A 13,265-nucleotide genomic window follows, 5' to 3' on the forward strand; every position below is an offset into this window, starting at 1 on the left:
TCTTTATACCAGTCCACAATCCCAAATGACAGGAATTATTAATAATTTTCCCAAACGAGTTTTACTATTTTGGAGCACACTAGAGCCACCTCTTGAAAGGAAAGAGCTCTCAGTGCTGCTGCCCATTGCCTTAATCCTTTCTCCTTGGAAGGCCCATGGAGAAACAAAGCCCCTTGACACCAACACCCATCAGACCTGAGCCTGGGCACACTTGGGAAGCAATGATTGTTCCACAGCTTCTCCAGGAGAGCTGTCTCAGGTGTGAACATTTTCCCTCTGTGTCCCACTCATGGCTCTTTCAGGATCTGGGAAAAGCAGCCAGAACCTCTTGGTAGTGTAAAAACCACTGGCACCAGCACTGGTTGCACCCCAGATGCTGGGATTAAAAAAAGTTGGATGGTGAGGGGTTTTTTAGTGCTGAAATGTGTTTGTAGCAGTGCTGATGTCTCTTCCCTGCTCTGTATCACAGAGGATTCCCTGCCTTTTGGTTTCCTCCTCCTCTGCCTCACTCTGGCACTAACTGTTCCCTCTGCTGTGTTCATGAGTGGGCTTGACCCGTGCAACACCTTCAAAACCACCTTGCTATTAAAAAATCAAATTGCTGTAACTATTCCTTACAGTCTGTGCAGGGAAGGGAAAGGTTCGTGGAACCTTGCTTGGGGTTTGAAATCCCACTGGGGCATCTCCTGGGCTCTCCCTGCTGCCTTTTATTTTAATATTTTTATCCATGCCGTGGTGAGATGCAGTGCAGCCTCAGCAGGTTTGCAGCTGGCACCAAGCTGGATGTGACCCTTTGTTACAATGAGGGACGTGAGGCCCTGGCACAGAAATGCCAGAGCAGCTGTGGCTGCCCCTGGATCCCTGGCAGTGCCCAAGGCCAGGCTGGACACTGGGACACCCTGGGACAGTGGGAGGTGTCCCTGCCATGGCAGGGCTGGAATGGAATGGGATGGGATTTAAGGTCCCTTCCCATCCAAACCTTTCTGGGATTCTGTGTTGTTTTTTTTTTTAATAAAAAGCATATTAAAAAGTCATATTTCCCCCCCCCACCCCCCATGAAAATGTTTTTCTTCCCCAAATCAAAAGAGGAGTTTGGGGTTTGTTTGTCTGGTTGTTTTCCAGAGCCAGTTTTGCTTCAGGCTCCCAAGATGGAGCCCCTGGAAGTGCCCCCAGCAGAGCCTGCCCTGCTGGAAACCCCCCAGAAGTTCTTCCTGCGGGTCAAGTGGCAGCAGCAGCACCAAGGTACTGGGGCTGCTCTGGGGAGCACAAATCCCTCCAGTCAGAGAACCTGGGCATTACTGAGCCTGGGAAACACTCTGAGGCCATCGAGTTCCCCCAGCACTGTCCCCTGTCCCCAAGTGCCACATCCACAGGGATTTAAATCCGTCCTGGCATGGGTCTCCCCTACCCCTCGGGCAGCCTGTTCCCATGATTAAATAGCCCTAATTCCTTTGTTATTCCTCTTTTTTCCCTTTAAATGAGCAGCTACGCCACCTTCAACCCAAAGCAAGCAGAATGTTCCTCCTTCCAGAAGTGCAGAGAATCCTCCAGTCCAGGCTGCTCGTGCTGAGCAGGCAGGGAATGAGCCTGCAGGGGAGCTGGACTCTGATAAGGATGATGTGGATGTTTTCCTGGTGGAATCTGTCGAGGTAGATGCTGATGGAGAAATGTCTCAAAGAACAGCAGCTTCTCCTTTGCAAGTGAATTCCAACCCTTGGGAAAATGGGGATCAGGTAAAAGGAAGGTGGAGAAATGCAGAAGCAAAATGTATGGAGTTTGATGAAGACAGGAGAGGGCTGCAGCCCAGCAAAAAACCAGCTGCTCCAGCAGTGGAAAAGGCACCAGAGACTAATCCTGCAAACCCCTCCCAGCCCTTCTGCAGCATCTTGCTCTCCTCTCCAATCCATATTCCAAGGAAGCAGAAACGGGCAGAAGACCCCAAGGTCCCTTTGGATAGAGCTCCTGCTGATCAACCTGCTGGCAAAGCACACAAAGAGGTGGGAGAAAATAATCCTTTAGGGCAAATGAGCAATTCTTCTGGGCTGATAGCTCGAAGTTATTCTTTTTCTTGTCAAAAGCCAGGGACACTGAGAGGAGGATAAACTGTTATTCCTTTAGATTTTACCAGTATATTTTCCCGTGCAAAGGGTTCCTTGTTTTCCATACTCCAAGATGACAGATGTTCAGGGTTTGGGGTTTTTGTGTAAAAGAAGCACTTTTGGTTTAGTGTGTACAAGCCATGGTGTGATCATGGGCCCTGCCAGCTCCTGGCTGCCTGCTCAGAGCCAGGGAGGAGAGACCTTTCCCAGCAGGGCATGAATCCACCCAGGAACATGCCCTGCTGATGGAGAGGGGAAGGGCTTGGCTTTCCTATGGAACATCCAGACTCCTGTTCAATTTAACTGGAGCACAATCTTTTCCTAGGAGAGCAGTGTGCAGCCTGCAGCATCCCTCCCTTTCTGAGGAAATCCTGGGAAAGTCCTTGGGGTTCCCTGGGAGCCTGGCACAAGCACTCCTGCCCAAGGCTTCCCTTGTTCCCTGGGGAAATCTGGGATTACAGGGACTTGTTCTGTTCTCCCTCACCATGGCCAAGAGTGTTTGATGTTTTTCCTGAACTAAACCAAGTCACCTTCAGGATTCAGCTGAGGATCAGATATCCTCTAATATTCCAGATTTGTAGCTTAGGAGATGTTGAAAAAGTTATTTTTGTTATTGGATCTGAATACTTCTAAATTATTTATGTTCTTTTTTTTTTTTCTGGAAAAGAAAAACATCTGCCTGAGCAGCTGGAGGATTAAAGTGCTGGCTGGAAACACAGCAATCTGTGTGGAAGGGAAAAGGAAGTAAGAACCAGTTTTTTATTTAAACGTAAAGTCAACCATGGACACCAAACACGAGGTAATGGTGCAGAGCTTAGGCTGCTTTATCAAGAAGGAGGCAATTCCTTTGTGTGGGCAAGAGAGGGAGAGCCAGCCTCCAGGGAACTACTGGGGAGCTCATTTCAGAGTCCTGTGCTGAGATAATCAGAAAGGTTCAGAGAAATAAATGAAATACCAAATTGCTCTGGGCAGTTTGGGTTGGGAGGAACCCTAAAGCCCATCCAGCCCCACCCCTGCCGAGGGCAGGGACACGTCCCACTGTCCCAGGCTGCTCCAAGCCCCATCCAAGCTGGGCTGCTGTCCCATGAGTGACACCTGCAGCAGTGACACGTTCAGTTCGTCCCCTGCCCCAGTGTCAGAGCTGTGTCAGTTCCAGGCTAAGAGAGGAAACCTGAGCCCAGAGCACATCCTGGCAGCACCTGAATCCCTCAGAAAGCAGGGATCCCCACCCCTCTGTGGAGTGCCAGCATTCCAGACTGGAATCCCTTCTGGCAGTGATCTCTCTTGTGCCTTTTGGCAGGGACATGAGGCAGCTGCTGTGGCACAGCAGCGCCGTCACGGAGCGCGTCACTCACAACCAGGTGCAGACCTCCTCGGGAGCTGTGTACCTGCTGCAGGGCAGGATTGACTCAGCTGCCATGAGGAAGGAAGGTGAGCAGCTGATTCTGAATGCCTTACAAATTACAAACTCTTTCAGCTTGGTTTGGAGCGTGTGGTGTTTGTAAGGAAATGGGATTTTCATGCAGGTGCAAACACAGGATTTGTTCTCTTCTGCTTGCTCTGTGTGCTCATTGGCTGGGAAGGAGCTGCTTGTCAGTGCTCACAGGCAGCTCTGTGACACAAAGATACCCTGTGGCACGGGTGGAATAAATAGTTGGAGTCATGGAATATCCTGAGCTGGAAGGGACCCCAGGATCATCATCCCAACCCCCTGTCCCTGCCCAGAGAGCACTGCCCAACCCCCCTGGAGCTCTGGCAGCCTCAGGCTGTGCCCATTAATTCCCTGGGGAGCTGGGCAGTGCCAGCACCCTCTGGGGAGGAGCCTTTCCTGACCTGCAGCCTGACCCCACCCCACTTCAGCCCCAGCCATTCCCTCAGCATTGCTTCCCCTAACACAGGTGTGCCCCAGGTGTGTTGCACCATTTTTTACCCAACACACCCTCACTGTTGGCTCTTTCAGGCCCAAAGAAGTGTCTGTGACTTCAGTGTTTCCTTCTCACTTGCAGCACTGGGGTCCCTGCTGATAAATCCTTGCTCTGGCTGCTCTCTGACTTGGAGATTTTATTACTTTCTCTGCTAAGAACTTATATTTATTTCTATTTTAATATTCTGAGAAGGAAAAGTAGCAGCATAAGGCTTGTGAGCAGAGCAGCTCTAGTGCTGCAGAGGTTTCCTAGAGCCAAGAGTGACTGACTGGAATGTCCTGGGTGGGACTGTGTGGGTCAGTTCCTCTGCTGTTTGGGTTTAACAGGCTCTGGGGGTCCTGGTGTCCCCTGAGGGATGCCAGCCCTGCTGAGCTGCTGTTCATGTCCCCTGTGCTCCCCCCAGGGTTCCCCTACCGCTTCATCAAGAAATTCACATTCGGCTTCTCCAGAAGGTGGAAGGAGTACGTGGAGGAGTTTCTTGAGGAAAGAAGGAGGTAAATTCTTTGGGGATTCTCTATCACTGTAGTGTTCTAAGTGTTCATTGACACTTTTTTTGAGGGTATTACACCAGAGGAGTGTGAAATGTTTTAGATGTGGGCATGAGGCTACTCTGCTGTGCTGGCCCACCAGGCTCCTGCCCACCAGGGCTTCAGGTCTTTGCTGTTTGTTAAAGAACAGCTTCCTCAGTGGCTGTTATTTCTTGTCTCAAACTCCAAACCATCAGGAAAGAACGAGTTCTAGAGAGTGGTGGGGAGGAAAACGAGGAGAATGACTCCACAGAGGGAACTGATGCGTTGGAACCTGCAGGAGGCTCAGTGAGCAAAGCCAAGAAACCTGCACTGAGGAACTCCACCTATGAGGTATCACCAGAGAACCATGAGAACATCTGTGAGTATTTAACAATCCTTTCCTTTGGAAAAGACACTTGGGGGTGGCTGGAGTGAGCTGTGGAAAGGTTCCTTGTGCTGGTTGTGTTTCAGGAAATGGCTGTAGAGCTGTAAGCGCCGCCTGGTTTGGCTCAGCCTTTGAGTGCAGTCCCTGCCTTGCCACAGGCACTGACAGCTCTGGGGTTTAACTCAGACTTAACTTTTAACTTTCTCTGGGGTCTTTGTCCAATGGGCCTTTCCCAAACCCTGCTGTGCTGTTATTCCTGGAGTCAGGTTTTCTTGCTAGCACTGCAAAAGCTTTTATGCTCTTCTCTCATCACTCCTATTTATTTTTCACTCTCCTTTGTCTCAGTGAGCAGCTGTTCCATGTGACAACTTTTCTTTATTGTTCTCCCTCCTCAAACAACTTTCACAGTATTTATAACCTTCTAAACAAAGTAAAAGTAAAAAGTTGACCACAGTAAAGTTTATAATTTGTGAAGCTTCTTGCTTCAGTCCTGTTATTTCTATCACAATGCTTTGGAAAGAACAACTTTGGGTACATTTTACATTTCCCTTGTAGTCCAGTTTAAACACAACATTGTTCCTCTGCTTATGAAATCTGCTAAACTGAATTTTCCATGCAATATTTGGGACAAAACTCTTCTTTCTGTGGGCTTTTTTTCCCCTTGCAGTCATTACACCAAGTCGCACCTCCAGGAATGACTCCAGCATGGTCTACACCCGCAGCGGGCGCCTCGTCAAACCCCCCCTGAGCTTCTGGTGTGGGCAGAGGGAGTTTGTGGATCAGGAGCTGAATGTCACCATACAAAATGGATGGGTGGATCATCTGAACCTGGTAAGATCCTCTTAAATGTGACTTACATAGAATTATTAAACTTGGCCAGGTGGGGGACAGAGCAGGGGCAGCTCTTAGAGGCACCTGAAGAGAAAGGAAATCTTGGAAACACGATCCAAATATTAGAAAACACACCAAAAAAATAGTCTTATGTCCATATTATCAGGTAGTTGTGGTCTCTAAATCTGATATAATGGGGAATTCTTTCTGGGGAAAAAATTGGGGGTGTTTTGAAAGATGATTGTATCAGACAGGAATTTGGTGAGGTCCCACCTCAAATCCTGGGGTCCGTTCTGGGCCTTTCACTGCAAGAAACTCTGAGGGTTTGGAGCATTTCCAGGGAAGGGAACAGAGCTGGGAAAGGGGCTCAGCCTGGAGAAAAGGAGATTAAATTAATTTTAGAGTCAATTGTTTTATTTTGAAGATGCCTAGTAGTGAAAAACCCAAAAGAAAGACCAGGTTCATCTCCAAGAATAAACCAAAGGAAGACATGAAGACAACAGAGGAAATGCCAAAAAGCCAAAGTAAAGGTAAAAACTATTTTTTTTTCTATTTTCAAGTTATTGATGGAATCAGTGGATTGTGAGTGGGTGCTGGAGAAGTAGGGTTGGGTCTGTTAATGCAAAGAAATTATTCAAATATTTTAATGATCAACTGCTTTTTCTCTGGCGAATCAGCAGAGTAGCATTCATGTGGAGTTTCACAGCTCCAAACAAGAACTATGTTTGTAAATCACTTTGTTAAGTACATAATGGGAACACAGGGATTTCATTCTGGAAATTGAAATGAAGGGATTTGGACTTTTTGGAGTTCACCAATCCAGTGACCTGGAGGCCTGGCTTTGCTTTTTAACGTGGATGGAAAAAATGAAATGTTAGCAAAAAAAATCTATTAACAGAGTTTTTAATAAAACTTTGGTTTTAGTAGAATCTGGGTGGTGATAGAAGCCTGAGAAGAATGTGCAATATAAAGCAGAAGTTTCTCTCTTAAGCAGCTGCAATGTTTCCTGCAGAAAAGCTCTCTGGAGCAGAGCAGAGCTTTGGGGATGTGCCTGCTCAGTCAGTAGAGTTTCGGAGAGCCCTTGAGAGCAGCTCTGAGTTTGTAGTTTGGCAGGTAAAGCTCTGGAGGGGGTGCAGATGCCTGTGCTGCCAGCACAGCAGGACCCAGCGTGCACCCCTGACGGGCTCTGGCTCCCTCCCCTCTCTTGCAGGGAAAAGCAGCCAGAGAGGAGCCACTTCCAGAGGGGAGCCCAGGTCTGCCCGCAGCAGGAAGGGCAGGCAGGTCCTGTCGGATGACGAGGAGAATGATCCTGGAATCAGGGGCACAAAAACCAAATCATCCCAGCTCCCTGCCAGGGGGGCTTCCTCAAAGCCCAAGGTGCTGAACAAACACAGCAGCAGAGCCCCGGGGGCAGCAGGGAGAGCAGCAGGCACTGCAGAGCTGAGCATGTACGAGCAGGGCTACAGGAACTCCCTCAGGTCAGCCAAGCAGCGCCTCCCAGCAAAGGAGAGGATTCTCCTCACCCAGCAGCCCTCAGAGGAAGAGGAGGAGCAGTCCAGTGAGGACACCCCACTGCTGATCAGGAGGAAGAAGAAATCTATATTAAAACCAGAGTCTCAAAACCGGAAACCTTGCTCTGGCTCCAGAGGTTCCTGGGATGATGCAAACAAGTCCTGTGGCCAAAGGACAGCAAAGCCCTCCCGGAATGTGCTGGTGAGGCTGAGTGGGCCCGAGTCCAGTGAGGAGTCTGAGCCCCCTTCTGAAGGGAGGACATCCTCTGAGTCCAGTGCTTCCCTTGTGCCTGCTCGGGCCAGGAGGGCACGGGGCACAGCCAACCCTGCCAGGGCCGGGCTCCGTTCTGACACCGAGCCCGAGGAAATGCACAGCGAGGACAGCAATGCCAGAGCACCCTGGAGAAAAACAAACCATGGAGGCTCCAACTGTGCCAGGCCTGCAGCAGCAAAACCCAGAGACACGAGGGGGCAGAAATCTCTGGAACTTTTTCCAAGGGCAGGTGATGGTTGGTCTGAGAAGGAGTTACAGAAGCTTCACAAGTAAGGGCTCATTCTGTGTTCAGAGGAAAAGTTTCCCTCAGTCATCAGGAGGGGTTGAATGGTCTGGACTGGGGGGCTTCAGATTCATGATTTCCCAGGTTTCCTTTGTGTTTTAATTCCTTATTAGAAATATTTCCATTCAATTTCCTGGTTTTATTCCTATTATTTCCTAATAATAATTAGAATTGTTATTCCCTATTTTCTTCACAAATGAACCATCAGTATAATATAGTGAAGGCCACAGGGGAGAGGGAGCAGGTTCCCTCCCCAGATTGCAGTAACAGGTTAAACATGATGTGGTTTTGTGAGCAGGTTAACTGCAAGGGTGTTTAATTAATCCATCATCCAATTACTTAAACCACTGCGCAATATTTAATAGATACTGAGTTTAAAATGGCCAAGTTTGGGTTTAGCTCTTTTAGATGAGCAGTAGCTCAGGTCTGAGGGGACCTGCACAAGTGAACAGGAAATTTATCTTGTGACACATCTGTCAGTTGAAGGTGTTTAAATAAATTTACCTATTCTGAATAAAAGACACCACAGGATCACAGAATGGTTTGGGTTGGAGGGACCTTAAATCCCACCCAGTGCCACCCCTGGATGGGCAGGGACACCTCCCACTGTCCCAGGGTGTCCCAGTGTCCAGCCTGGCCTTGGGCACTGCCAGGGATCCGGGGGGACAACAAGAGGCCAGAGCCAGCTTGCCTCAGTGCATGGCCCCGGTGGTTCCCAGGGCTGTGCCCCACGGGTGACACTGTGTCCCTGCTGTCCCCGCAGGGCCATCGCGGCGTTCCCCAAGCACAGGAGCGGCTTCTGGCAGGAGGTGGCCATGGCCGTGGGGTCCCGCTCGGCCCAGGAGTGCCAGGGGAAGTACCTGGAGGAGCAGCAGGGGAAAGCAAACAAACAGCAGCCCAGGAAAACCACAGCGGGAAAACCTGAGAAGAAAGGTACCAGCATCTTCTGTCTGCGTGTTCGGTGGGTGGTAAAGGATTCTGATTCACACACTGAGGGCTGGAGCGTGGCCAGGGAAGGGAACGGAGCTGGGAAGGCTCTGGAGAATTCCTGAGGGAGCTGGGAAGGGGCTGGAGAATTCCTGAGGGCACTGGAGGAGCCCTGGCCAGCAGCTCTGCTGCTCCTGAAGCCTTCTGAAAACCCTGGCGTGGCCCTGCTGTCCATCCCTGGCCTCTCCATGTCCCCCAGGCTGTGTCCATCTCAACTGCGGCACCATGGCACAGGGGGTCAGCACACTTGGTCCCAGGGTTCCTTTGCCCTCAGAGCCTTGGCAGCAGGGCAGATGCTGCAGGTGCAGCCACCAGGCCATGCAGGCACTCAGCCTGCCCTGTGCCAGCCCTTGGCACCATGGGCTGCCCTCCCCAGGTCAGCAAAGGGAATGAGAGGCCTTCAATGCCCAGCCCTTGGCTCTTCAGGGGAGCTTCGAGGAGAATTTCCCCATGGAAAGGGGGCTCAGGCCTTGGCACTGCCCAGGGAGGGTTGCAGTGCCCATCCCTGGGGGGATTTCAAAGCCCTGTGCATGTGGCACTCGGGGACATGGGGCAGTGCTGAGGAAGGGTTGGACTGGATGGGCTGGGGGGGCTTTTCCAGCCTCAGCAATTCTGCTCCCATGGGATAAACCCAGAAGGGCACATCAGGGTGTGGCAGTGAGCCAGGTCACCTTTTGGTGTGGAGGTTGGAGGATGTCATGAATGGCTGAGGTGACAAGAAGAGAAAGGAAAGAACCTTTCTCTTCTTGTTGAGTTTTCCAGTTTTTGGCATGAGGGGAAGACTTTCCCTGGCCTTCACCCCTCAGGGGAAAGAGCTCTTGACATCCTGAGAGGCTCCTGGAGGCCCAGCAGGTCATGAGCTCCTTGCAGAGCTCTGTCCAGGTGGGATTTGGGTCCTTGGATGCCCAAGGGCAGTCTGGTCCCATTCTCTGGGTGTTTGCCATTCCCACACTGCAGCTTCATTTGGGGCTGGGTTGGATTAAAGTTTGTCATGGATACAAGCTGAGCTGAGCATTCCTGAGCCTGCCTTCAGTGCAAGTGTCCCTGAGCAGCAGATCTTTGAGCCTTGCTGCCTCCTGACACGGGGACACTGCTGTGGGTTTGCTCTCTGCAAGGCACACGTGAGCACACTTCTGTCACAGTCACAATGAACCCAATGTGTGACCCTGCAGTGGCTCTGGGGGGCTCTGCAGTGACCCTCCCCTGGAGATGGAGTGGGGAAACTGCTTTGGAAAGCAGAAACTGTGTGAGAACTCAAAAGGATCCTAAAGAAGCTGTAAGAGATTTCACCAGAGGACAGACTGGGCTGTGGCACTGCCTGTAGCAGTGAATTCTAACCCCGTGGCTGCTGTCTGAGACAGTTCCTGTTCAGATCCTGCAGATAAGAAGGAGCCAGTGATCACTGCCAAGGTGGGCACCCTCAAACGGAAGCAGCAGATGAGGGAGTTCCTGGAGCACCTGCCCAAGGACAACCACGACGACGTCTTCACTGCAACACCTCTCCAGAAGAGGAGGGTCCAGGTAAACTGGGGACAACAGCTCCTGTGGGACTGCTGTCCTGCTGGGTGTGCCAGGGGGCTGCTCCAGTTCCACTAGTACAATCCTGGGGATCTGTGGGAAGAGGCTTCTTTCCTCCACGTGCTGTAGCAGCCCTTGGCTGGTGGCAGTTGACAGCTGGGAGGAGCCTCTGCATGGTGACAGCACCACCTGAGCAATTGTCCTGAGCAGTCCTGGGCAGCTTGGAGCTTGGGATTGCAACCAGAAATGACTTTTGAGGGTGTGGCAGCCCCAAAACCCCTCGGCCATGTGCTGGGCAGGATCTGGAGGGGCACTCGGACCAAGGTGGAGGTGCAGGGTCGTGTCCAGTTCTGGGCACGGGGCTGGGGCTGTGCCTCAGCAGGGACAGGGGAGTCAGGTCCAGGGCAGGGAGGAGTGGAGGGAGTGCTGAGTGGGGAGAGAGGCACTCCAGGCTCAGGTGACTGACAGCTCTGAGGTGGCTCTACAGCTGCCAGCACTGCGAGGGAGCCAGGACGGGGACACCGAGGATTTCGCCCTCTCCGAGCTCCCGCTCACCCCCTCCTCAGGCCTCTTTCCCCCTGTGAAAACCCCACAGTGTGAGCACATCAGCCCGGGAATGCTGGTCCCCATCAACAGGTAGGAGCTCTTCCACCAGCTCTCTGTGAGCCTTGGCATTGCCCGAGATCCCTTTTTGTCTCTGAGAAAGGTGGCTTTGGAGCTGGGACAGCAGCTCGCTTCCACCACTCCTGCAGCCTTGCTGTGCCTGGGAAAGGCTGTTCCCTGCAGCCCTGTGTGCTGCTGGAGCTGCTCAGCTCCCTGTGGGCAGCTCCTGCTCCCAGCCCTGGGAACGGCCCTGGCTTGGGCTTCAGCCTCAGCAGAGCCTTCAGTCCTGCCCTGTTTACCCAGGGCTTCAGGCTCTGCTCAGATAACCAGAACCATCTGGGAACCTGGAGCCAGTGGGGCTTTGTCACATGGGCTGGGCCTGGGAAGGGGATGGGGCTCAGTGTGATCCTGCACTGGGATGTGCAGCTGGGAAGGGAATGAGGCTCAGTGTGATCCTGCACTGGGATGTGCAGCCCTGGGAGGGGATGGGGCTGGGTGTGATCCTGCACTGGGATGTGCAGCCCTGGGAAGGGGATGGGGCTCAGTGTGATCCCTGCACTGGGATGTGCAGCTGGGAAGGGGATGGGGCTCAGTGTGATCCCTGCACCCAGCCCTGCTCGTTCCCTGTGGGAGCTGGAGCTGTGGGGCTCCCTGGCTGCCCACAGAGGCTTCCAGGGCAGGGTTCCAGCCCTGCTGAGCCCTGCTCCCTTGTGTCCAGGAATGACTACGACCGGCACGTGTTCCGCATGCAGAAGAACACCCAGGGCGGCAGGGGCACCTGGGACAAGGTCAAGAAGAAGTCGGTAATGCTGCTTTCCTTGGCTCTGCCACTGCCACCTGAGCCAGGCACAGCTTGGCTGCAGGAGACACAATCCCAGGATCACAGCCCCCTCTGTGCTCTGGATGGAAAATGGAAACCCGCCCTGGGTTTGGTATCTGCTGCTGTGGAGAGAAGTTCCTTTGTGAGAGGGGAGCTCTTCATTGTCAGGATTAACTCCATGGCTTTTAGTCGGGGTTTGGAATTGCTTTGGAATTCTGTGGTCTTTAGGTTCTTGTTAAATTCCTCTGAACAGTGGGAAAAGGAGCAATAGCCATAGGATATCCTGAGGTACCCATAAGGGCCCCACAGGGATCACCCAGCCCCTCTCCTAATAGTGACCATAAGTCAGCCTTGTATCCCTGAATTTAGGTGTCAGTTCTTCCACTCTCCCAGGCTCTGCGGCTCCTTTGGCTTTTCCATAAAACCCTGTGATCCTGGGAGTAGCTTGTGCCTGTGGTTCAGGGAAAGCAGTTGTGGAATTCTGGGAAATGGGGACCCTGAGCTGGTGCCAGCCTGGCTGAGCCTCTTTCCTTCCTTCCCTCCCTCCTTCAGGCTGGAGCTGTGCTCGAGACACCGGCTTCCTGCAGAACCAAGAGTGAGTATTCCTGGCTCCTCCTCCTCATTTCCAGCTCCTTCCCGTCCTTCTCCATCACCATGAGCTGTGTCCCATCAGCCCTTTGCTCTCTGAACCTTCTCTGCCCCATTTCCCACTGGCACATCCCCTGCTGATCCCTGTTGTTATTGCAGGAGTGACCCCGGCCCCAGTGGTGGGGAAGCTCTTCACGGCTGAGATGCCAAACTCGTCCTGCTCCAGTGAGGAGCAGGATTCCTACTTTTCCATGTGATGGACTCTGTGGATGACTTGTTCAGTACTTCCTACTTTTCCATCTGATGGCCTTTGTGGATGTCTTCTTCAGCACCTCCTGCCTTTCCATCTGATGGACTCTGTGGATGTGTTGTTCAGCACTTGCTGTTCAGAGCACGGGGGTTCTGCTGCCCCTCTGGGAGGGAATGCTGGAATGATTTCAGTTTGGATAAGCTGCCCTGCTGTGGTTTTATGTGTTTTAACTCCATTGCCACCCCGCTGCCAATGCTTGGCTTATCCATGTGTACAAAGTGGCATTTCCTTGTCCAGGTTCCTCCCCTCCGTGTCCTGCTTCTCCTGGGAAGGAGAAATGTACATAGATACAACCACTGCCAAGTTTTGATTCATTTTAAGCTAAAATATCTTCTGGGATATAGCTGTATAATAAATTTAGCAGTAGTCCAGAAGGAACTGAAATTGCTTTTTAATTTACTCTAGGGACAGCTTGAATTTTTACATTTCCTTAATGTAATAAATAAAGAGAAGCTTTTTTTACTCAGAGATTACTCCGAGAATCCAGGAGCTGTCCAGCTTGGAATGGTGCCTGCAAGGCTTCATCCTCTTGGTTTGGAATCATGGAATGCTTTGGGTGGGAAGGAACCCTAAACCCACCCAGTGCCACCCCTGCCATGGCAGGGACACCTCCCACTGTCCC

The 13,265-nt window shown here is 51.8% G+C and overlaps 1 protein-coding gene across 2 annotated transcripts; it reads left to right on the forward strand.

Annotated features, from left to right (window-relative positions):
- Nucleotides 1–1,054: 1,054 nt before the first annotated feature.
- Nucleotides 1,055–13,111, forward strand: MIS18BP1 (MIS18 binding protein 1). Of its 2 annotated transcripts, none has more exons than XM_031066164.1 (15): nt 1,055–1,242; nt 1,486–1,997; nt 2,767–2,843; nt 3,400–3,530; nt 4,428–4,518; nt 4,749–4,912; nt 5,586–5,749; nt 6,174–6,285; nt 7,011–7,803; nt 8,581–8,750; nt 10,177–10,325; nt 10,810–10,958; nt 11,644–11,728; nt 12,298–12,340; nt 12,493–13,111. In XM_031066164.1, exons 1-15 carry the CDS (start codon nt 1,056–1,058, stop codon nt 12,588–12,590), a joined length of 2,925 nt encoding a protein of 974 aa, XP_030922024.1. In that variant the 5' UTR covers nt 1,055; the 3' UTR covers nt 12,591–13,111. The 2 variants fall into 2 exon arrangements, with proteins under 2 accessions (XP_030922024.1, XP_030922023.1); XM_031066163.1 differs by having other exon boundaries at nt 6,174–6,279; nt 6,960–7,803.
- The last annotated feature ends 154 nt before the right edge of the window (nt 13,112–13,265 follow it).

This window comes from Geospiza fortis, unplaced genomic scaffold (assembly GCF_000277835.1).
Source record: "Geospiza fortis unplaced genomic scaffold, GeoFor_1.0 scaffold23, whole genome shotgun sequence".
In the NCBI taxonomy this organism is placed as follows: Eukaryota; Metazoa; Chordata; class Aves; order Passeriformes; family Thraupidae; genus Geospiza; species Geospiza fortis.

Bases quoted from the DNA above. Each gene is read 5' to 3' on its own strand.
- MIS18BP1 (XM_031066163.1), top strand. From the start codon at position 1,056: ATGAAAATGTTTTTCTTCCCCAAATCAAAAGAGGAGTTTGGGGTTTGT. The intron at 1,998-2,766 runs GTGGGAGAAAAT...TTTCTGGAAAAG, and splicing joins CTGGCAAAGCACACAAAGAG to AAAAACATCTGCCTGAGCAG. The intron at 4,913-5,585 runs GTGAGTATTTAA...TTCCCCTTGCAG, and splicing joins AGAGAACCATGAGAACATCT to TCATTACACCAAGTCGCACC.